Source organism: Pleurodeles waltl, chromosome 3_1 (assembly GCF_031143425.1).
Source record: "Pleurodeles waltl isolate 20211129_DDA chromosome 3_1, aPleWal1.hap1.20221129, whole genome shotgun sequence".
Taxonomy (NCBI): domain Eukaryota; kingdom Metazoa; phylum Chordata; class Amphibia; order Caudata; family Salamandridae; genus Pleurodeles; species Pleurodeles waltl.
The window spans coordinates 919,002,046-919,027,488 of record NC_090440.1 but is presented as its reverse complement, the minus strand read 5'-3'; the positions used below and the strand labels follow the sequence as shown (position 1 = coordinate 919,027,488).

At 43.1% G+C, this 25,443-nt stretch overlaps 1 protein-coding gene across 1 annotated transcript in view; it reads right to left on the bottom strand.

Annotated features, from left to right (window-relative positions):
• Positions 1 to 25,443, bottom strand: part of LOC138284759 (uromodulin-like) — a 175,522-nt gene that overhangs the window by 21,712 nt on the left and 128,367 nt on the right. Inside the window, exons 6-8 of the mRNA XM_069223896.1 lie at positions 21,935 to 22,098; positions 8,551 to 8,790; positions 6,093 to 6,252 (exon numbers count right to left, since the gene is read on the bottom strand). Coding sequence (XP_069079997.1) covers positions 6,093 to 6,252; positions 8,551 to 8,790; positions 21,935 to 22,098 — 564 coding nt within the window. The remainder of the gene's footprint in view (positions 1 to 6,092; positions 6,253 to 8,550; positions 8,791 to 21,934; positions 22,099 to 25,443) is intronic.

The window sequence follows — 25,443 nt, the reverse complement described above, 5'->3', positions numbered from 1 at the left end:
TAAACTAAGGAGACATCTTTCACAGAAAAAGGCTTCAGGTTTATTTCACACTGGCAGTGGTAAAACGTGGATCTGTAAGAATAACAAATGACTGGGGTAAGAAATGGGAATATCATGAAGCAATATGAAAGAGGTGTTTGACAATGGGCACCACCTGCACTTATGCAACTATGGGAGAAAAGTGTGCCCCAAAATGTAGACCTCCCTCCCCAAAATTGTATCTGACCCAAACCTCCCACATTTACTGGATCAGACACTGTGTTAAACCTCAACTTCATGAGCCAATGCTTCCTAACATCACAGCATCTCCCCACACATTTTAGGATTTTATTACAAAAGTTAAAAAAAATAAGTGGTACAGACTCAATCCCATAAAGGCTCTCACATGCAGAGTTATACAAGGTATGTTGAACGTCATAAAATATTTAAAGTCCCAATGGGCAGCAAAATCAGTAAAAATTTGAGCAGCATCTAGAATAGAATAGACAATTCTTCAAAAATCTGTCTCACTCCTAGAATCAAGGGGTTCATACACAATTTATGCCTTTTAAATCAAGTGTTCTACAGTTTCATTAAGGTGTGAGCAAATGTATAGTTTCTTCAGCAAATCAGAGCACATGCAAAATAAACTGGGTCTAAGCACATAGAAAAAAAACTGCATTGCCTTAGCACCTCAGCACTAATTTTATGCATGATTATTCAGCACTCTCTATACTAATGTCTTCCGGAGATGGTCAAACAAATATGAAACTGTGGGCTTCTTTTACAAAGGTAATCTTACACTTTTGTGTAAGTTTACTATCTTTTGTGTTCACAAACTTGGAGTCAATAGTAATTTTATGAGTGCAGAGATTCCATAGTCGAACTCCGCACTTAAAAATAAAGGCTGCCTCTGACCCTAGTGTATTTAAATATATTGATCACCTCAATAACATTCTATCTAGCTTTAGCTAACAGTGAAGGACCAATGTGGTTTCCAATATACAATTGTCTTATAATTATAATAATAATAATATAATTTGACAAAATATTGTTTGGGCTGGAATAATAGAAATATGTTAAGAGAAATACATTGGGGTTTTTTAATATCTCATAATAATGTGCCAGTAACTTTTACAAAACTGTGGGCATAAATCCTCCATCCTCCCCCTTCCCCCAAGGATACTTTTATGTTGTTGTTTATAGAGGCCATGCCCGTGCTTCCCACTCATACACTCCTGTCTATAAGCTTAGATATAGGTGCTGTGTTACATTGGGAACTGAGGAAGGGTGGCAAAGAGTAATATGGGCTGAGAAATTAGGCAGTGGGAGTTAAATGAGGATGTCTAAAGCATTTAAGCGCTACAAAGGAGGATCTGGGAGTATCTGAAAGCTTAAATGAAGAGTCTGAGGGACACCCAAGTTGCTTTGAGGATATTTTGGGTTTATCAGAGAGGGCCTGAGAGTTAAGTAAGCGTGCCTTAGGTCCAGTAGATGGGTATTCAGGGTCTCTGGTGGCTGGAATAGTGGGACTGAGGGCCTCTGAGGGCTAGCCCAAGGTTTCGTGGACCAGGTGAAGGAGTGTAAAGGAAACCTGAGGGAATGTGAGTTCCTCTTCATGGCTTCTGAGGGTTATGAACAGTCCACTTGGGACTAGTGTGTGATCTCTTGGGTTCCCTTATGATTAGCAGAATGTGCCACATTGTGGGATGAGTGCAGTTTATGGTTTTCTGTAGACAGCAAGAGATTCAATAGAGGGAGTCTGACAGACTTTGAGTATTGTCAGAGTGGGTGTGAGCTCAGGTGCAGTCGAATGAAGTCACATTAGGGACACTGGGGCCAATAGAGAAGATGAATGTTAGGTGAGGATGTCTGACAGGTGATCATTTCTGATGGACTACTGTTTGTCTCTGAGGACTGTCTCAAAGCTTGCTGATGGTATGTCAAGCCTGTTAGAAATATTTGAAAACTATGCCAGAACAGGTTGCTGAGAAAAATACTATGGTTGGCTGGGACCAAGCTTGTGGTCTTCTGAGGTTGGCTGATGGTCTTTAATGGCTGCCCAAGAGACCCTGATAGCCAAATATGGATCTGTGAGGCCTAGCTGATGTAAGGTGAGAGTTAGCCAGTAGTCCTTGACAGCCTACTGCTCATCTGTGATGACAAGATCAATGCTCAGATGGTTTAGAGTGAATGAGAGCAAGCTAGACGACTCTCAGGAGACTGAAGAAGTTTACGTTACTCAGTAAACTGCAGTGAGGTAATGAGGGAGGGCAGTGATCCTATCAGGAAAGCTGTACCCAGGGCCGGCTTTTGGGCGGTGCGAGTGGTGCAACCGCACCGGGCGCTGACCTCAGGGGGGCGCTGTGTTTATCAATAGCTACCGAAACTTGCAATTTAAAAGCACCTGCTGAAAGGTTCCTTGTGTGTTTAACCTTCAAGAAACAATTAAAATGTCAAGATACCTCTTGTGATTAATGTTCCTGCTAGAGAGAGGGATGGGAGTTTTGCCTTGTGGCAGCTTTGACTCCACATAAAGTAGCATAGAGGGTTAATATGCTTGGTGCAAAAAACAGAACTATGGTGTATATTTACAAAAAGTGGCACTGCACACCACACTTAGGGCCATATTTATACTTTTTGACGCACAACTGCGCCAACGCAGTTGTGCGTCCAAAAAGTTAACGCCGGCTAACGCCATTTCGAAGCGCCATGCGGGTGGCGTTTTTATTCAATGACGTTAGCCGGCGTTAGCCGGCGCTGCAGAGTGGTGTGCGCCCAAAAAAATTACACACACCAGGCAGCGCCGGCGTAGGGGAAAATGGAGTTTGGGCTTCAAAAAATGGGGCAAGTTAGGCTGAGGCAAAATTATCTCCTCAACCCGATTTGCGTCATTTTTTTTGGGCGCCCTGATGCCATTAACATGACTCCTGTCTTAGCAAAGACAGGAGTCATGCCCCCTTGCCCAATGGCCATGCCCAGGGGACTTATGTCCCCTGGGCATGGTCATTGGGCATAGTGGCATGTAGGGGGGGACAAATCAGGCCCCCCTATGCCACAACAAAAAAAAAACAAATACTTACCTGAACTTACCTTAATGTCCCTGGGGTGGGTCCCTCCATCCTTGGGCGTCCTCCTGGGGTGGGCAAGGGTGGCAAGGGGTGTCCCTGGGGGCGTGGGAGGGCACCTGTGGGCTCATTCCAAGCCCACAAGTCCCTTAACGCCTGCTCTGAGCAGGCGCTAAAAAATTACGCTAACGCGGCTAGACGTAATTTTTTAAGGCCCGCCCACTCCTGTGCGCCATTTTTGCACGGGAGTGTAAATACAGCACACAGGCCTGGGAGTCATTTTTTAGACGGGAACGCCTACCTTGCATATCATTAACGCAAGGTAGGTGTCCACGCTAAAAAATGACGCAAACTCCATGAACTTTGGCGCTAGACGCGTCTAACGCCAAAGTAAAAAAATATGGAGTTAGTTTTGCGTTGAGTTTGCGTAAAAAAAAATATGCAAATTCGGCGCAAACGGAGTATAAATATGCCCCTTAGCGCCACCATGTGTGTATAATTTTTCACATTCGGTGCACCATGGCAGTAGTTAGGGGACTAGAGTAAAAAATGTTTGCACTGGTCCGGCGCTTTGCAGGATTAACGTAAAAAAGAAATTGACGCTAATCTTGCAAAGCACCCAGAGGCCCATTGTAAACAATGGAAGCCTCCATTTAATGCCTGCTTTGAGCAGTCTTAAAAGTGCCGGAAAAAATGACATATTTGGCTCCCACTAACGGGGGATGCCCCCTTTGCTTACATTATGCCTGGTGCAGGCATAATGTAGTGCAAAGGGTTACAAAGTGGCACAATGCATGCATTGCGCCTCTTTGCAAATATGGTACAGCGTTTTTGGCCTTCTAAAAAAACATTAGTGTAAAAAAATGACAGTAATGTGGCGTTAGAATGGCACAAGGGGGTCCTAAATATGCCCCTATGGCAGTGCTTTAATTGTGCTTGTTGTTTCCAGCGGGGAGCACCAGCCCTTATTTTTGTGGGCCGGCGCTTATTTTTCTGTCTGTGATAAAATGACACATATGGGAAAGACGGAGGAAGAGAAAATGAAAAAGCATCACAATGGGAAAAAGCAGAAATCCGCAAGAGTGAGCAAAAGGGGCAGGGAGTGCCTGTAAATGGATTGAAGAGGCATGACATGGCTTCAGCATTAACCTACCTCTGTATTCCGTGTTCACACATTTAATTTCTGCAGCCACATGTTTAAGAGGAGGGCTTTGGGCACCAGCACCTTTTTATTTACCAATTAAGCACTTCTCTATGTGGCATATTTGAATAAAGTGGCGCTGCACACAGTGCTGCAACACTTTTCTTGTACCCTTTAGCACCCTCCTAACACCACCATGTGTGCGTCATATTTAAATACAGCAGTAGTTAGGGGACTAGTGTCAGAATTTTTTATGGTAGTCCAGCGCTTTGCAGGATTAGCATCAAAAATGTTGACGCTAATCCTGCAAACCACCCAGAGGCCCATTGTAACCAATGGAAGCCTCCTTTTATTGCCTGCTCTGAGCACGCATTAAAAGTGCTGGAAAGAAATGATGCAAAGAAATCTGACAGATTTCTTTGCACCATTTTGTTGGCCCCCCTAACGGGGGAGTCCCCCTTTGCATACATTATGCATGGCACAGGTATAATGTAGCGCTAAGTGTTACATAGTAGCGCAATGCATGCATTGTGCCACTTTGTAAATATGGCGCAGTGTTTTTGGCCTTCTAACGCCACATTAGCTTTAAAAAAATTACACTAATGTGGCGTTAGAGTGGCACTAGGGGCTCTTAAATATGCCCCTATTGAGCATATTTGAAAAAAGTGGCGCTACACACAGTGCTGCACCACTTTTCTTGCGTCTCTTAGTGTTCCCCTAACGCCACCATGTGTGCGCTGTATTTAAAATGGCGCAACATGACAATAGTTTGGAGACTAGTGTCAGAATTTTTTACGCTAGTCCTGCACTTTGCAGGATTCGCGTAAAAAATGTTGATGCTAATCCTGCAAAGTACCCAGAGGCCCATTGTAACCAACAGACGCCTCTTTTTAACGCCTACTCTGAGCAGGTGTTAAAATGCCGGAAAAAAATGAGATTTCTTTGTGCCATTTTGTTGGCCCCCCCTAACGGGGGATGCCCCCTTTCCATACATCATACCTGGCACAGGCATAATGTAGCACAAAAGGATACTAAGTGGTGCAATGCATGCATTGCGCCACTTTGTAAATATGGCACAGCATTTTTGGCCTTCTAACGCCACATTTTAGCATAAAAAAATTACGCTCATGTTGCGTTAGAATGGTGCTAGTGGCTCTTAAATATGCCCCTTTATTTTATGTGGCTAGCTGAGTGGATTAGTAAAGCCAGCCTTTACAAGTGCTTTATAACAAATGAATGTATGTGAAAGGGGAGCGATGGAGAGATGAGGGGCACATTTGCCGGGTGGTAGGGAGTAAAATCGAGGAGCAGGTCATAGGGTGGGGGGCACCACAATAAACTGTCGCACAGGGCACCACGAGTCCTAAAGACGGCCCTGGCTGTACCCTAAGACTCTGCACCGGCCACTGTTCCCATTCTTCTTCCTCCTGCGTACACTGTTGGATTGGTAGGTCTTAAGAGGAACTCCCTTATGGCACCTTCTTTCCAGCACACATTGTCAGGGACAGAAGAGACAGAACACCCTTGTGGCACCCTCTTTCCAGAATACATTGTCAGGGACAAAAGGGTCAGGTCGCACACCCAGCCTATATGCAATTTTTGGGACTGGTGGACCCGACATTCCTGGCCCCAAATGTTCCATTCTGTTGCATTTTTTAAACCTGTGTTGACGGTGATGTAAACTTGCACTGCTGGTGCTGCATGTGATGTACCTGTTTATGGATGCATTGCTGCTTCTTGTGCTGCACCTGTCCTTTGCATTGTTTGCAAAAGAAGTAAACTGTTGATTCTTCTTCTCCGGCTAGTTCCTTGCTGTACTTACAACTGCTCATTGTGGCACTCCCCCAATAGTTGATTTAGGAACTTATTTAAATTCCTTTTCTGTATCAACGGCCATCACTTACCTTGCAGTCATCTAGTGTTGTATTCTTGCACAGGGATATTTCACACGTCATGTACACTTCAGACTGGTCTGCAAAAGCAAAGGTTTCTATCTTAAACATAACTTCCAAGGAATCGCCGTTGTGGATAATCTGTACGTCGGTATCACCCGTCGCTGCACAACTATGAAGAGAAGAGGTCCTAGAGTTAGATTTCAAATATTGCTTTTAATGTCACAGATAAGTCACCACTAAAGCCTCACTGTCTCGCTGTATGTGTTGGGGCCCACCAAGAGTACCAGCCTGGTGAGATGTACTTATTGTGCCAGTGAGTGAAACCAGTTCTTGAATATTACATCTTACATTTTTTCCTTCCAGTCAGCCACCCTCAGTGATCCTTAAGCCACGAAAGCGACATCTGATTAATTTGGAACAGTTTTTAGAATAAATAAAAAAAATAACACATATGTCTGAAACCCCATTTAAATCAAGACTGATCACCAGTGAGACCACACTCTAAGAAGTGAGATTCACAAACAAGTGAGACTGTATTCTAAGTTGTGACTCACACACAACCAGAAAGGCTGTGTGTCAAGGAGTGAGCTTAACTTTAGTGAGTCAGACAGTGCTCTGAGGTGCTAAACTCAATCGTAATGAGGAGTAACACTTAAATGTAGCTTGGGGTTCCACCTTCCAATTGCCTTCACCCCTTTATCTACACCACCTGCTGAACTACACCCTTAAGTAATTATGTCACATTAAAAGGTTCTGCGTATGTGAGCCAGAATACGTCTCACACAACTGGAAAATTTCAGTCAACTCTTGACCAGACTATTGCCGGACAACAAATTCAGTGTGTTTTGTGTTTGTTTATATGATTGTTCTATGAAGCTGTGTCTTCATTAGGTGTGCAACCTGAATATTAACACCGCAATATCGGTGCCACGACATATCAACGACAAAATATAAAAAATAAAATATTGACAGGCAAGTCTAGATTTCCTATACCTAGTTCCTCATATATGTATCTCGATGATATATAGCTTCAAAGCATGTAGATGTGAAATTTGGTATAATACATCTATACTTCGTAATATGCACAACCTTTCGATATTTTGTCCCTTGATATTCTTGCCTCGATATTCTGTCCTCAGTATTCCTATGCAATAATATTCTGGGAGTTGATATTCAGTAGTACATCCTCTTTGTGAGACTCTCCACTCCCACATGAGAAATCACTTTAGCTACATATTAATTACTCTCTAGGGGGCTGGTTAATTGTTTCTTGAACTGGCCACACTGCCTGAAAAAGCTTTCCACTATCAACACCAATGATGGGTGAATAGCTCACAGATGGCTCATCTCCTGCAGCAGTGATTGATGCAAGGTTGCCTGGGAGAACTAAGGGTCTCGAGCACCCTCCCCTTGTGGAACAGCTTCGGGCAGTATCCTGGGTCCGCTGTGTCACGTAGCCATATCGGCCAATGGTAAATATACAGACCTACTGCCTTCTCAGGCTTTTTCTTTTTCATAAATGTGCTTCTTTCAGTGTGGAATGTGTCCTTTTAATGTCTATCTTTACAGAACTTTAAAGAGAAAAGCTACATCAAGTGTAGTCCTCTGTGCTCTACATTATAAAAAACACTTACTCGTTCACTCACTCTCCCAGAAACTATGCATTGTTTTTTTCAAAAGTGCTTTACTACCGTTTCAAGAAACAGCGTGCCTGATGTAGAAAGCCAGTTTGATGTTGCAAAGCCTTCAATTGACAAAATCACAGGTTTGTGTAAAAGTACAAACTCATTTTGTAATTCAGTAACTTCAGTGAATCGTAAAATTGGCTTAGAAATGTATAATGAATCGCGGTGTAGAAGGGGCGTGTATGGGTTGTGCCTTCCAACTTGTGATTAATTATGGCATGTATCACTTTGTGAGACTGAAATCCAGCCGCAACACATCGAAAAGTTACTGCCTCTTGAGTAGGAGCGGATCATTTGTGAATGTAAGAAAAAACAGGTTTTGGGGAGTAGGAAGTGCCTACTCTCAAACAAGTCTACAAAAAGATAAAAATATGCTTTTCAGTCCTGTTTACTTTATAGAAAACTGTTTGCATTAAAAACATTTAAATTCAATCACAGTATATAGGTCGGTTCTCAAAATTCTTTTCAGTTTGCAAAAGTCAGTGCACAGTTTGAAACCACTTTTTGCGAATGTAAGTTTCGTACATCAGACTAACAACATCTCTTTAAGATAATATTTGCGGGCACATTTCTGCTGTTTTGTGTCTGCATTGTATTGGCATTTCATTTCTACAGTTTTACTCGTGAATGGCCTTTGCTCTTTTATTCACCCACATTTGCTGCCAGTGATCATAGTGTCCTTTTATTTGCTTCAGGAATGTTTTAGTGCCCACATTCCACTGAGTCTGAGATATGAAAAGAAGTGTAGGAAAGACAGATCAAGTTTACTATGATCCACTTACCCGCCTGAAATTAACACCACACCGGATTGAGTGGAGTTGGTGGGGGAGGCAACGCACTTGTCTGCTCTCAATCTAAACGTGTCTCCATCCTGGAAAGTAGTGGAGATGCCAATGTAGAGCGGGTCTCCCACCGTCAGTGTTTTATCCACTGTGTACGGATCAGTGTAGGAATTAGACATGTAGGCAGCCATAGTGGCGGAGATGGTTCCTGAGCCATTCACTGATGGAAGAGTAACTGTGCTGCAGATGCCAAAAAAAGATAAGGGTAAGTAAGCACAAGACAGTAAGTGCACACTTCATAAATATATTTTCGCTTTCTTTATTTGACATCTTAATGGATAAACTCGAAACATAATTCGCTTTAAGTTTTCAGGAGCTTGAGAATTATTTACAGGAGTCCAGCGACTACAAAGACTGTGGAAGGGATTCAGGCACACTTGAGAAATGCGAAGAGGGTTCTAAACAGATGGGGGTATCGAGTTTAACTGAAGGAGAGAGAACGCCACACATCTACGGAATAAAGGGATTTCGTTCTACTAAACAGAATTTATCAAACTTATCGTCTGTCATTTAGGTATCTTCTTGAGGTTGAACCAACACCCAGCGGTCTAAGTAAAATATCACCGTTTGACAGAATAATGCGTAAACAAACCTTCATAACGAAAGTTCTGCAAAGTAACATTACACATAATTCTTTTTTGTATTCAATTAGTTCTATTAGTGCAACTAGGAGCAAACATTTGCATTGCAAGAACTGACTCTCCACATTTGAAGAAAAGTGTTTCCTTGCAACGAACTTCGATCTAATAATGGAATTGGTGCCAATTTTGTTTTATGCTAATACATGCTGAAAGAAATATAGAAAGCTTTACTTTGGCATCCTACTAGAATAAACAATTTTCAGGAGAAGAAGCGACTGTGTCTGTCATCATTCTCGACAGACATACAAAAGTGTAGTGACAACCGCTCACCTGCATCTTTAAATGTAACATTTAAAAAATATGCATACGAAAACACTGATGCAAGCTACTGACCTGGAGGAAGAGGATTTCTATTACTGCCAGGGTGCAGAGGTTACCATCGATTAAACACTAAAATAAAGTGCCCTGGCTTTGAGTGTTTCATACCACATGCTGCTCTGTAGTCATAAGGAAGGTAATTTACTGGTCGTATAGGGTCCAAATTTGTGCGCTTTGATCGCTAGTATCTTCCTGTGAAGCTCAATGCGTCGTTTGCATGAATAGTAGGAGTGAATTAAGAGGCATATTTATACGTGTTTTGCGCCAAATGAGCATCTTTTTTAATGCAAATTTGGTGCAAAACTAACTCCATATTTCTACTTTGGCGCTAGACCCGTCAAGCGCCAAAGTTATGGATGTAAAGTCATTTTTTTGATGTGTAAACCTACCTTGCGTCAATGAGATACAAGGTAGGCATTCCCATGCAAAAAATGACTCTATGGCCTTAGCGCCATATTTATCCTCCTGTGCTAAAATCACGCACGGGGGGGGGAGGGGTCAAATAATGGTGCAAAGCTTGCTTTGAACCATTACTTAACGCCTGGGTCAGGGCAGGCGTTTGGAGACCTGTGAGCCCATTTCCATGGTGGAACACCCTGGAATAAGCCCGCAGGTGCCCTCCCCAGGCCCCAGGGATACCCCCACCGACACCAGAGGGACAGCAGAGGATGGGGGATCTCATCCCAGGTAAGTACAGGTAAGTATTTTTTTTCTTCTTTAAGTGCCATTGGGGACCCTGAAATACCTGCCCCCCTACATGCCACTGGGTTCAATGGCCATGCCCATGGGACCCTGGTCCCCTGTGCTGGCCATTGGGGTGGTGGGCATGACTCCTGTTTTTTCTAAGACGGGAGTCATGTGGTATGGATGGTTTTACGTCAGAAAATGACGCTGGGCTGGCTATTGTCTTTTTTTTTTACTCTAACCTGCCTAACGTGATTTTTTGGTGCAAACCCCCTTTCTCCCATACTGCCACCCCATCCAGCTAACAGCATTGTTTTTAACGCTAGCCTACCCTTTTGCCAACTTACACCATTCCTTAATATGGTGCCCTGCTGTTGCTCAAGAATGGTGCAAGCCGGTGCAAAACCTCTTGATAGAAAACTGGGTTAGTGCAGTTTTGCACCAAAAAGTATAAATATGCCCCTTCGTGCTTGTCAAAAGTGTCTTATTGAAAGAACTGGAGCATGATGCACTTGGCATTGGTGTGAAATCATTGCACTGCTCACCAGTGCGTACTCTTCTAAGAGGTGTAGCTTAGTCAATAATGTTATGGAGTGTGAGGCTGAGAGTTTGTAGAAAGAAATGAGGAGTATCCACTTAATAAGGATAGGATGGTCTTGGGCAACTGAAGGTGGTAATGGATAGTGTGAGGGGCATTAGTATTGAGTTATTTGGAAATGCAAGGGCAATCAGTGTATGGATAGTCTAAACTATGTTATCCTCTCTAGTCCAGAGTCTCCTCTGAGCAATGTAGTGCAGAGAGGCCCAGGAGAGCAGGCTAGCATAAGCCCAGAGCTAATGTCAGCAGACCAGGATTAGGATGGGCAGACAGAGCAAGCCTTTTAGTAGCCTATATTGCATGTTCAAAGTGACTGCCTTCAAACTCATCTCCAGGGCTCTCATTTGTGTTATGTTATGGTGATTTTGATGGCACCATATTACCCGTAACGGTATCCTGGCATCTGTAGGTATGTGGAGCTTGCCTTGAGGGGCCTTATAAGGCAGGTCTTCAGTTTCTTACAGAATCCAAGAAGTGATGAAGAGCCTCTGTGACAAGGAAGGTCATTCCATGTCTTAGGAGCAATATGTAAGAAGGACCAGACTCCTGCTCACTTTTGTGTATGCATGATATGTATGTTAGTGAGAGAATGGCTGAGTGCCCATTGGGTTGGTGTACGTATATGTGGTTGTTCAGGTAGGCAGGATCAATGTTGTGTAGTGGTTTGTATGTGTGGGTGAGGATCTTGAACTGTGAGTGCTGATGCATTCGGAGCCAGTGTGGTTCCCTTACATGTGGTGTGACATGAGACCAGTGAGTGAGGTTGAAAACCAGTCTGGCAGGTGTGTTCTGAACAGTCTGAAGCCTTTTTGGGAGTTGGCTTGTGATTCTTATGTATTCATGTATTCCAATCTGCTGGTGATGAGGGTTTGAGTGATGGTTTTCATGGTGCTGTTGGATAGTCACTTGAATACCTTATTCAGCAACTTCAAAGTGTGGAAGGAGCTTATGGTGATGATGTGGACCTGGGGGATCATGTCCAGCGTGTTGTTGATAATGATTCTGAGGTTTCTTGCTTGTCTGTGTAGAGTGTGTCCTAGGTCCATAGGTCACCAGGAGGAGTCCCAAAATGACATTTCTTTTTGGGGTAAGAAAGATGCATATCTATTGCAGGGCAGGCCCTTGAATGCCTGCCTCATGAAGTCATCTGATCACAATTGGGTAGCAGACTGTGTTGAAAGCTACAGAGAGTTTGAGAAGGATGAGGACTGCTGTTTCTCCTTTTTCGAGGACCATCCAATCTCATCTGTTCTGCTATGAGAGCCATCTCTGTACTGTGGTTAGGTCTAAAACCTGATTGTGTGGTGTTGAAGAGCTGGTGGTTTGGGATATGTTTGGAGAGGTGTCTATTAATGGCCTTCTCTAGGACCTTGGATGGGTATGGAAGAAGGGAGTTTGGTTGGTAGTTTGTGAGTTTGGCTGGGTCTGCTGAGGGCTTCTTCAGGAGAGCATTGACAGCTGCATGCTTCCAGACTATTGAGAAGCTGGCTGTGTTGATGGAGGTGTAGAGGATGGGAGTCAGAGCTTTGCTGATGAGGTAAAACCTTTGCTGAAAGTGTGTTAGGGACAGGGGCATCACTCCCCACCCCGCCAGCAGCAGCAACTGCAAAACATTTATAGTAAAAACATAATAAACCCTGTTTATTATGTTTTTACTATAAAAGGGGTGGGGCCACGGGCGTAACAGGGACAGATGGGGAGTGCCGTCTCAGGCTGGCCAAACACACATGTACACTGTGCTCTCTCCAATTCTGGCAATGTGTTGCAGGGCTGGAGAAAGCAGGCACAGGCTCCCAGTCTGCCTGGGAGTGCCCTGTCTGTGCGCTCCTGCCAATCCTAACGCTGCTTTCATGCAGTGTCAGGATTGACTCCATGGCAGGCTGGGAGCCTGTGCCTGCAATGCAAAGATGGAGCGGTGCGGCACAAAAAAAAGATAAGCTTTATTTGTTTTTTATTAAATATTTTTTAAGGTTCTCCCCCTGCCACGCGCCGTGCTACCCCACCCCCTTTCTCTCCCGTGAGCCAGGCCTGGTTAGGGGCAAGGGTCAGACAGAGACACGTGGTGAGTGACCTTCATGATAGCCATGGTTTCCTCTGTGGTGATGGGCTTCAGTGTTTGTAGGATGGCACTTTTATTCTGATAAAGGAAGATTTACTGCAGTGTTGATGGGGTCTTGTTGTTGGTCAAAGCTGATGGAGGTGGCTGTAATTTTATTGCAGAAGAAGTCTGAGAGGTTGTTGCACAGTTCTTGGGTTGAGGTGAAGCTTCTGGTAGGTGTTGCTTGTGGGCGAAGACTTTGATTAGAGCAAAAATGTCTTTGCTGTTGTTCGAGCTGTTGTTGATGCTCTCTGCTAGAGTCTTCCTTTAGGTTTCCTGGATTTGCTGATGGTAGTGTCTCTGAGCAGATTTTAATGTTTCCTTTTCTGATACTTCATGTATCGCTTGTCATCTCTCTTCCAGTTGTTTGCAGTGTTATTTGGTCATTCTGAGCTCTATTTTTTCCCGAGGGGCCAGGATATCCACGCATGCGGGGACCCATTTGTTAATGTTGTTGATGTTACTTCATAGGTGGCCTGTGGGCTCTGGTTAGTTTTTCTGCAGGATGGAAACCCAGTCCACCTCAAACAGTTTGTTCCAGTGTCAGCAGTCATGGGCAGTCATGATGGTTCTTCTGTGGTGGGGGATGTTGATTGAGAACTGACACTGGCATGGTCAGTCCAAGTGGTGGGAGTGGGTGTATTAATAGTGCTGTTGAATGAGTTGACAACTGGGTCTAGGATGTGTCTGTCTGCATTGGTTTTGGGTGAGCCTGAGGTTTCAGAGGTTTTCAAGGAGAGCAGTTGAATTGGGGTTGGTCAGATCTTCTAGGTGAAAGTTATGGATTCCAATGCAAATGTAGGCAGTGGAATCAATAGCTAGTGGGGTGACAATGTCCATGATGTTGCTGATGAAGTTGCCTCAGGGCTCCAGGGGTTGGTAGATCAAGGTTCTGCTTAGGGTGAAATTGTCTATGGCTTGTTGTTTGAAGTTGAGGTGTTCCATGTTGGTTTATGAGTTGGTACTGCTGCTGATTTCGATTACTTCTCCAGGTCTGTGTTGGCAATCTAGTCAAATGATTTTGTAGCTGGAGTGGATGGCTCAAGTGATGTCTGGTGTTGATGTTGCGGTCAGTCATTTTATGGTGAGAAAAGCATATCAGGGGTGTTGTCTCCCAGCAGGTCCAAAATCTCTGGGGTGTTTTTGCTGAGAGAGTGGATGTTGAGGAGCATGTATGCTAGCGAGGAGTGGGCTTGCATGTGAGTGTTTTTTCACTGGTAGGTGTTGGGTGCTCTTGATGTGTTTGTAGTGGGTTCTGGAGTAGATGGTGTGGTGATGCAGGAGAGGAGAAGCAGAGTGCAGGTGAAGGATCCTTTCATATGTGCATTGAGGGGAGGCTGGGGCTGAGGGCTTCTTCTTTTTTTTCTTCTTTTTATGGGTGTCCACTCAGGGTATAACATGACCATGGTTGGAAGGGTGCAGGGGGAGCCCTAAGACCTCGGTGGGACCTTCCAGGGTCCCCATCCAGACTCCATAGTTGGTGCAGATGAGAGAAAGCAATTCTTTTTTTTTTACAGTGGGTGCCCACCTGGGTTACCCAAAACATAGATATGGTTGGTGGGAACGGGGAAAGGCCAAGGCCCCTACTACTACTGCAAGCTCTCCACCCAGCAGCCCACCCAGCCCGCATCCTGGGTGCAGCTGGAGCCAGATTAATTTCTTTGCTCCCACCTGGGAAGGCTACCCCAAACAATTGCAAGTGGTTAGACTTATTGCAACCATCTTCCCCTCACCTTTTGTGCTTGTTGTACCTCCCTAAGTGGGCATGAGTATGCCCAGATGTGTGTCCCATGTTTACTGTACCACTGGACAACGCTGTACATGACTGAAGAGCCCCTATCAGGGTGGAACTGGTCTTATGTTGCTTGTGTTCGGGTCAGAGAGGATTTGGTTTAGTAGTTTGGCCTGGACTGTCTAGTGTGAGGTGGCATGGTCGGCAAAAGAACAATAGGTTGAAAGGCTATCCAGAGCGATTGGCAGTGGTTAGACTTATTTCAAGCGTCCTCCCATCATCTTTTGTGTTTAATATACTGCCCTAAGTGGCCAACAGTCTGAAGAGGAATAAGGCAAAATATGATGACGTTTGGGCTGCTTAAGTTCACGATTATAGGATACATTCAGATTTAGAAATAATGTAAAAATTAGCAGCAAATTTTCAATTCCCATGTGAGGCAAGACTGGCTCGCACCTGAACTGCTGCTCACAATCATTTGAAGTACTACAAATTTAGAAGGGGCTCACAGGAGAAGAAGTTTGTCATTGGCATAGCGAGACCAACCACATCTTTTAACATATTCCCAAGATTCAACCCGACCCACTGTCTTCAAAATGAGTCCCCCTACTACTGGGAAAAACATATTAGACACCTTCAAAAAGTGGTTACTTTATACCACATGGCAAATGCAAAACTAATTACTGTAATCAGATAAAGGTAAAATACATGTGTACGATTAATGTAAATGATCGCTGAGAAAAACGTGTCGGATTTTCTGATTCAAAGCACTGCTTTAGGACACGAATGCCATGGAGCCCCTCCTCCCCCCCCCCCTCACCCCCTAAACACCCAGCAACCACAGGTCTATTCTTTCCATTTCTACACTACACTTCTCAATATAGGCCACAGAGTTCATGTAATACCATGCTTGAAACGCTTTATCGTACCTAGGTCGTAACTCTCGTACCAGGGTAATCATCACAGGACCAACTTGGGCACACATTATTCTCAGTGGATAATGTAGAAATATTACACCATAAGCAGGGTCCGTGCGTTACGATTGTTAATCTTCAAAAGTGGAATTTTGAAAGTTGAAACAGTTAGTTGGTCAACTTGAGCGTTCACCTCAGTGAATTCAATATTAGTGTCAGAACTCTCCTTCAGGTTATTGTGCACTTTATAAATTCCAAATCAATCAATCGATCTTCTGATTCTGCTGCGGTATAGGTTGGGTGGTCTTTAAGGACCAACACATTGCAGGATACAGCTAAGTGGCCTTGGTTCTTAATGACCACAGTGGAAGTGAAAAGCAGAGGACTGATATTGGACTCAAAATGTGTTAAAATGTTGTCAGTTTAAGAGTGATTGTGAAAAGCAGTTTTTAACGTTCAGCAGTAGAAAAACTGCCTGTCAGTCTTAGAAAATTAATGACTGGAAACTAGAATTGCGATTTTACTTTTAAACTGGAATTCCTCATGGTGCTTGAATCACTGAAGTATCAGACTAAATTTACAATTTTGGGCCTGATTCACACATGTAAATTTAGCCTTCCGTGTAAGTTTATGATTGCTTGCTATTCACAAAGGTAGTATCTTTACGACTGCTGAGTCTTTCCAAATAAAAAATAGAACTGTCCTATATTTTTATGTGTGGAGACTCCACCGTCGTAACACTACTAATTGTAAAGAACATTTGTGAATAGCAAACAATCATAAACTTACACAAAAGTGTAAGTTTACCTTTTGTAAATTAGTCCCATAAACTGCAGCCCAGATCTCGGTCAACCAGCCAAATACCCAAACTGCTGTGTTCGTCTGTTTGTCACTGTTTGGGTGCCTGCGTGAAACTGCTTAGGCCCTAGTGCTACATAAAGTAAGCAAACAACTGAAGCAGAGCTAGGGGGGAGGGGGAACTTCAAAATCTGATCCAGGACATGAGGGCCTATAGACTGGTGCTTTCCTCCCCACCACAACAGCGGTAGTTAAAGTGCATTATGTAGTAGCTACAAAATATAGCAGAAGCGCCCCAGCAAAGCTCTCATGTTTAGAGTATGTTCAAGGTCTCTAGACTACTTGCCCCTCGATGAGTCTTCCATACTATTACTAATGTTTAGGAATTGTAAAACACAAACTAAAAACTAAGGCCCTCATTACGAGGCTGGTGGTCATTAGACTGCCAGCCTTGCTGTGGCCGTCTTACTGCTGCAAAGCCGGTGGTAAAGACCACCGCATTACAAGTTGCCGGATTTGGCAGAAACCAAACCTCCACACTGACGTGGCTGCAGACTACCAGGTTTTCTGCGGCAGTCACCCCACCACGAAAACCCTGGCGTGAACGCACCCAGTGACAGGAATCCCCATTCCTGTTGCCAACACACGCACCCCCACACATCCACACACATGCACACATGCACCCACACACGTCCACACTCTTACAAACACACACCACACTCACCCGCGCACTCGCTACATACACCCTCATTCACTTGGAGACGCACACGTAAACATGCATTCACACACTGACACGAACTCAGGCACACCCATGCAAATGCACACATGAACCCCCATTCATGTGCACACATGCACACAAACGTTCACATTCAATCTCATACACGCACGGATTCACAACCCCTTTTCCCCATCCGCATACTCACACTCACACACTCACATATGCAGACACGCACACACAGACACCCCCTGCACAACATACATACACCCACAAACAACCCCCCAACCATACACATCCATTCACACACCCGCACTCTCACACATACGCACCCCCCTCATCAGCACACTTGCACACAGACACCCCCACTGACTCGCTCACAAACACAGACTCATACACTCCCATTCGCACACATACATGCATACACCACACCCATGCACCCAAAACTACCCCCCCCCCCCACTTTTGGATGATCACCTTACCTTTTTCGGTGAGCTGGTTGTCTGGGAGGTGATGGGTCCTGGCAGTTTTGCACCGCCAGCACCACTACACCAGCAAAACTCTGGCAAGCCGTATTATAGCTCATAATATGGCAGGCGGAGTCTTGCTGGCTTGGCGGTACTGGCCACGCATCCACCTCTTCAACCCCATCGGCCAGGCCGATGGAGTCGGACTTCCTCCGCCAACTCCAAATATGGTGGTCAGCAGACCTCCAGCACTGATGGTCTGCTGGCTGCGGCGGCTTCTGTGGTCTTTGGAAAAGACCGCCAGAGTCGTAATGAGGGCCACTGTGTTATTGATGACATGAAATCTTAATGTTTCTAAAAAAAATATTCTTTGTTCTATATTAAAATGATCATGAACGGATTATGTTTTTTTGTACGACCAGTGCAGGCTGCTACTCCACAAGAGGTCAATCCCTCAACAGGAACTCCTTTGATCAACAACCCCAAATTTGACACCTTTGACACCTGGCTACAAACCCCATCCCCATCGTTCCAGATGTTTCCACTCAAGAGGGTATAGGAACAAAGGAGAACAATACTCAGGTAAGAGTTTCCAGTTTTGGCCCTCCTCCCGTAAGAGGCAGATTGGCATTGTGTCCAAAGGCATGGTTTATCTCACCACAGATTCCTGGATATTACAAACAGTTCAAGGTTATTACATAAAACTCTAGCAAACCCCAATGCAATTGTTACGTCCTTGTCCGCTTCTGTTTTCGCAAGATCAATCCAATCTGGTTCAAGAAGAAATTCAGTCTCTTATTTCCAAACAGGCTATCAAACAAATCCAGTTAAATCCCACAGGTTTTCTCAGAACCATCTTTTTAGTACAGAAAAACAACAAAACATTCTGCTTGTTGTAAATCTCAAAGTCTTCAACAATATTTTTAGTGTATTACCATTCAAAATGGAAATTGTTCTCCACCTCAGAGACATTTTACTTCACAGTGATTGGTTAGTCAGATTAGATCTTCAAGATGCTTATCTTCTATTCCAATGCATCCTTCTCACAGGAAATTTCTACAATTTCAGTGGGAGACCTTGTTTTTCCAATTCAAAGCTCTTCCCTTTGGCCTTTCTTTGGCTCCTTGGTGTTTCACCAAGATTCTCAAACTAGTTGAGCTCAGGGAATCAGAGTAATCATTTATCTATTTTCTGATTATGGCACAGGAAAAATTGATACTTCTTTTTCACTTACAACTTTGCCAAAATCTTCTTCATCTAGGGTATTTAATCAGTGTACAAAAGTCATCTCTAATTCATTCTCAACAACTAGGATTTCTAGGTTTTCTCATAGACACCCCATGCTCTATTTCTTCAACTTCCTCAACACAAAGTAAATCTTATAAAGAAATAGATACCCCATTTCATATCGCTCACTCATTTTTCAATATGATCCCTAACACGTCTTGTGGGACTTCTAACTTCCTGTATTCAAACAATCTTTCTGAGTCCTCTACATTATCAAGCTCGTTAAATATTAAAAATCCAACATCTCCACAAAGGACCAGCCCACTCAGACCCCATTCCTTTAGATCCAGAGTCCAAATTTTCTCTGCTGCCCCAAATCCTATCTTAGAATCTGATGCAAGTCGGACAGGTTGGAGAGCAGGATGTGGACAATTCTCGACTGGAAGTACATGGTCTCAGCAGGAGTCCCGCAGTGTCTTCGACACAACATGGTTCAAGAAGGTTCATTCTCTCTGTGACCGCTTGGAGAATATCCAGTCTTCCTGGAAAACCCCAGGAATTGCAGATGAAGCTCTCAACCTCATCCAACAATCTTAGGCAAAGGGCACCTCAAAACTTTAAAAAATAAGCTTGGTTGGCCTGACATAGCTGGTGTATGGACAGGAATTCAGATACACTTTCAGCAGATGTAAAGCTGGTGTTAATTTCTCAGCCTCTGTAGCTTTTCAAGGAAAAGCCTACCATACAATCAATACTTACAGATCCGCTATTTCAGCTGAATACCTCCGAGTGGATGGAAAACCCATTGGAAAACATCCCTTGGTTTGTCGACTTTTAAAGAGAGTAAAATCTTCAAAACCTCCGGTTCCCAAATGTAACACAACGTGGGATGTTAATTTGGTGTTAAAATTTTTTATTTTATGGCAAGATAATGTTTCTCTTTTTCTCAAGTATTTGCCTGCTAAATTGGCAATGCTAATATGTTTAATTTTATTAAAATGTGTGTCAGATGTTAACGCTTAAGATGTGTCTCCTTTTCACTTTTCACCCCTTGGAATTTTCTTTCAGGTGCCAGGTGCACCAAAACTCGCTAATCGACAATTCAATATCCCTTTTTCCCTTGCAAACCAAAACTATACATAGAGGATTGATTTAAAATCTATGTTTCACAAACTGCAGATTTTAGATCTCTCTCCTCTACTCAGTTACTCATTTCTTTTCAGAAACCCCACAAACTTGTTTCTTGCCCCACTTTAGTCCGCTGGGTGAAATGAATCATTTCCTTAGCTGGTATTGATACTGATATATTTGGCACCCATTCCGTCAGAGGGGCTACGACCTCTAGGGATTTTTGGGCCGTGCTAGTTTGCACAATATTCTCAAATCAGCAGACTGGTGAAATGCCAATACTTTCAGACCTTTTTATTGCAAACCTATTTCTCATGTCTCTGATTCTTTTATTAAAATGCTTGGAACATGCATAATATGAGCCTCTGGTCTTGTAATAAAATTGAAATTTTCTTAGCCTTGGTGTCAGAAAGGGTAGATTTTATTAAAGACACAGAGGCGCGTATTATCCCACCACTCTTATTAGCCCTACCTGGTTGCTTGTTCTGCAGTGTCTACACCTTCTTCCACCTCTGCTAATTCCACCTAAATTGGATGAAATATCCCCGCGGATGCAACCCTCTGAACGTCTCCATCGAATTCTTCTGTATCACAACCACTTTCCTCATCATATTTTGTATTGTTTTTCAGACTTATTGACTATGCTCATTACCTTCCATTCAGTGTTATGGTTTCTTTCTATAACTTTTTGATTTACTCGCTTCAAGAAAAGAGGATTTGTTGCTTTCAGTCTAGATAAGTGTTGGGCTAACTCCATGTCTCATCGGTTGTTCTATTACAATTTCACAGTTTGTAGTACTTTTTTCAGTTTTACGGGAAGTGTAGTTCCTTAATGAGCTTCAAACAATGCCTACCTTGTCACTGGTAGATGAAGTACACACCTATGCTTGTCTCCATTTTGTCTCTATATTCAGGCTGGCACCAAAATCAGTGGGTTGGGACAATCTGACCAGAACTGGTTTAGGGGTGTACAAAGACTTGCCATCCACCCACAGGCTCACATAAAAATAGACTCCACAAACCTCTCCTAAGAACATGGACCTGAGAAAAATCAGAAGAAGGGCTGCCCTGCTGCCTGAAGAACATGAAGGATCTTGGAACCTGCTTGCCTTGAACCCAAGACTCCAGACATGACTCCAAGGGTGAGTAGGCTGGCCTCCTTTTCAAGCTGCGTGGATGCAACAAGCTTCTAGAGGTCTTTTCCTGCTTTGAGGCTGACCAATCCAGTGACAACTTGATCTGACATGGTCTCCTCTGTTGGGTTCTGTGGGAATGAGGTCTGACCCAAAAGTATTGTCCCCTTGGTTCTAGACCTATGGTTGTAGTCAGAGTATACTCCTCCCTGCCTAAGTGCAAGCTTCGCCAGCTTCAACAATGAGCATCAACACCAAAAAACAACTGATCTGTGTCTGAACCAAACATTGACACAATAGCACCCAATCGACAGCTTCACTAGACACTGAACAGCATTGGAGTGACACTGACAACATTTGCCAACGGTTTCACCCAGCTCGACGCTGAGCATTTTCTGTTTCTTGAGTTGTGTTTTCACTTCATTACTTTCTGGGTGTTGCATAAACACTATAACTTTGCCTCTAAATAAGCCTGGATGCTTTGAGTCATGGAACAAGAGGGCTAAGAACAGGTTTATTTCATGAGGCTAGTAGTTCGCCCTGACAAGAATTGTGATTATTTTTTTTAAATGAGTTCTCACCCCCATCAACTAATACTCCACTTTTCTGTAAAATGATGCCTCCCCTTTGCTATCTTTATTTCCTCATGTTGAATCTGTATCCCCTTCTGCCCTTTCTCTCTCGGTGATTTGTGCTGACTTTAAGAAGACATGCATTGCCACAGAGAATGTGTGATACAGCACAATTGAGAGAGTAAGAACAACTTTGGGTAATAAGAAGCACAGGATAAACAAATACATGAGAAAGTAGTTATGGGTATTTAAGTGGAATCGTTTCCTTTGAGCTTTCAGCCCTTTCCACAGCCACCTACCCGATAATGGGACGCAGGGCCGTCTGCAGGCTCGTCTGCATTGTCATGTTATATGTGCAGGAGAAGTTGATCTTCAGGATACTGCTGATTATAAGGCCACCTGAAGTATCCGGAGGAACGTAGAGGACGTTTGAGAAGGTCATTTTCTTATCAACTGTATTTATCTGGAGAAGAAATTATAGTCACGCTTTAAAAACAGAGAAATTAAAAACGAATGCTGTAAAAATATCTCCCAAATATCTACATCTGTTATTCTCATTTTCATGCATCGCACAGCATTATGTGAAAGTAGAGTTTTAATAATAGAAAACACCTCATTAAACGACCTTTAAGAAAATACACACCATCAGTCAATAGTAGAAGAGGGAAAAGGGTAAAATTCGGGAGCAGCAGACTTTAAGAATACTAGAGTAGATGAAATTCACAGCCATGAAAATGTAACTTGACAATCTAATTAAAAAGACCAAGCCCTTACGTTTTGCCACATGTCAAAGGGGGGCAACATTTCCCGGTTTACTTTTAGAGAGAATGTAGTGTTCCTCTGACGGTGGGGCTCCTAGTGACCATTTATTATAGCTTTTCTACAAGAATAAGCTAAATGTTCCTCTGTTTGAAAGTCTGGTAATGCTGCAGCATGCATGTCAGTCCTGTTGTCAGCAATAACAAGCACTCGTAAAGAAAATAGTTCAGGCTATTTAACAAGGGTAAGCTATTCTTCATTGATTGATGACTTTGCATGTGTGTGGTGGTGTGGATCAGTGAGTGGGTGAATGTGATAATAATAGAGTGCATGGACAGAAAATGATTGACTAGCTGCACGGATAACAATGGTTGAGTGAGTTTCTGGATAGATTAATGGATTAATTAGTGAGTGCATAAATGACACAGATATGTTACAACAATCTTACTGCCTGTGACCTCAGAAACCAGTTCTAACAGTTTTAAGAAATTACAAAAATTACCAATATGTCAGTGCAATCATTACACTAGGATTGACACAGTTGTGCGCATAATGTACTGATATCATATTCATAAATCCGGTTATTAGATAGGTAGATAGATGAAAAAGTCGGGAAGGGTGGAAGACAAACTCAAATACAAACCTGCCTTACATGGTATCAAGTTGATAGAGGCAAAAAAATATTTTCCACTTCACAAATTGAATTGGCAATAATAACCCCAGAAGATCTTTCAGATTTCCAAGTCATTTCTTCTACCCAAAGCCTCTGGGAGAAATATTGCTCCTTCTCAAATTCTGTGTGACAATCGTTCCTATTTTTTTAGGAGAAAATTATTGCTGTGCAGAGGAACTTTAATTGTATTGGTAAAGGGTTTGATAATTCTCACTGCCTCCATCAGGATACTGCTTATCCTAAGCCCAAATTGGCTGCTTTTCAACAGATTTCTCTTCAGTAACCTAAATGTTCCCTATTACTTTGCAAACCTGGTTACCCTTTTAACCCATATCCTCTGGCTATCTTGAGGAAAGCTATGGGAGTCATTAATCAGATGGTTAATGGCATACTCAATGCCTTACTTTCTTAAGCATTGGTGCCTGAGAGATGAAGTTGGCAGTGGTAAAACTGGCATTGAAAAAGCCATCAGCGGACCCTAATGTTCTCTCTAATTTCAGGCTTATCTCCCTCCTCCCAGCCCCCACTAGAATGTTGAAAATACGAGTCATCTAGCAACTTGTGGATTTTCTCAAAGATTCCTTCATTCTTCATCCCTGTTAAGAAGGCTCAGAACCTTGGTGTCAAATTTGGCTGCTCTCTTTCCTTATGTTCTCAAATTTTATCAACCAGGCACTCCACGGAATCTGCCCTTTTTTGAAGTATCAGAAACTACAAAAGTGACACTAGATAAAGGATTGAATGCAGTCTTAATTCTCTTAGATTTGTCAGCTGTGTTCAATACAGTGTCCCATCCAGTACTTCTTCAGTGTCGAAAGTAGATTGGCATCCATAGCTAGGCTTGGACCAGGATTCAGTCCCTTCTTACCAACCGGAGGCAGGTGGTATCTCTAGGCCTGTTTTCCTCAGAGGAAAAAAAACCTTAGGTTATGGGATACCGAGGGTTCATCACTTGGCCCAACATTATTTATCATTCATATTTCCCCTCTTATTTCACTTATTGGCTCGCTCAGTATTTCTGCCACTTCTTACTCAGATGATGCCCACTTGATCTTGTCGCTCACCAAGAACTCATTTGACTTTTAACTTATTTTTAAGAACCTCATTTAAAGTATAACATCTGTTGGATGGATCATAATACCCTAAAGTGCAACACGGATATTACAGAGATATTTTTACTCTGTACCAACAATTTGTTTTACCCTCCTTTGTAGAGACTTGACAATCATACCCATCCTTCTCCGCCTGTTAAGCGGCTTGGAATCTTGGTGTCAAATGTAATTGCTCTCTTTCCCTCCGTTCTCAAGTTTTATCTGTATCAGGTACGTGTTTCTCTTTAATTAAGTCATTAAAAACGTTTTGATTTTCTCTCTTTGGCAGCAAGGAAAACAGTGGCTCTGGTTCTCATTACTTCAAGGCTTGATTATTTTAACAGCCTTTACTTCTGGATTACTAAAGATCTTCTACATAACCTCCAAGTCGTGCAGAATGCTACAGTCAAGCTTGTTCTTAAGCTTCCTCAAAATTGTTTGGTCTCACATGTACTAAAAAAAAGTGCACTAGTTTCCTGTTCATAAGCAAATTTTTTTTTTACTCTGACCTTGGTTTTTCTTAAAGGTCCCAAGTACCTATCTGACAGGTTTACACATTACAGGACTCAGAAGACCTTGAGATCCTCTAATGTTAATTTGTTAACTATTATTTCTGTATTGGAGTCTAAAGCCTGGAACCAGCTTCTGAGATCATTGAGTGTCATTGAGAGTGAATCAGCATTTAAGAAATGGTTAAAAACCTGGCTATTCTCTTTACCTGATGTCATTTGCAAATGGCTGATCGAATGACCCCATGGTTGGTTATGACCTGGTCCTTGAATCCTAAAGTTCCATTTCCCGGTAGGTTTAGCAACTAGTTGGATACCTGCATAGGTGGCAGGATGCTCTTTTTAGAGTGACAGCATTTCATTTCATGCATTGGGAACCATTACATAGCCATCACATAGACATCACCAATCAATTTCAGGTACACATGATGTTTACAACTAAGAAGATTTTGAAAGTGGGATTTGTGGATGTATATAAATAGCTGCATAGGCAGTCTGGGCCACAGGAGCGGTCCAAGTAGGAGGAACTGGTATTGCCATGGAGAGTAAAGGAACTAGTTATTATCAATAATTGGTGCATGAACTTTCACCAGGCCCGCTACAGAATCCTCTTTTAATGGCCAACATGCACCGCAATTTGTCTCTTTGCCCATGCGTTATACTCTCAACCCACTCTCTGGTGGGATGGCTAGGGAAGGGCTTATATTGAACCAGCGACCCAAAGTGTACCGCTGGCACTGGATGGCAGGGACAGTCGGGAAGTGAAAACTGCCCAT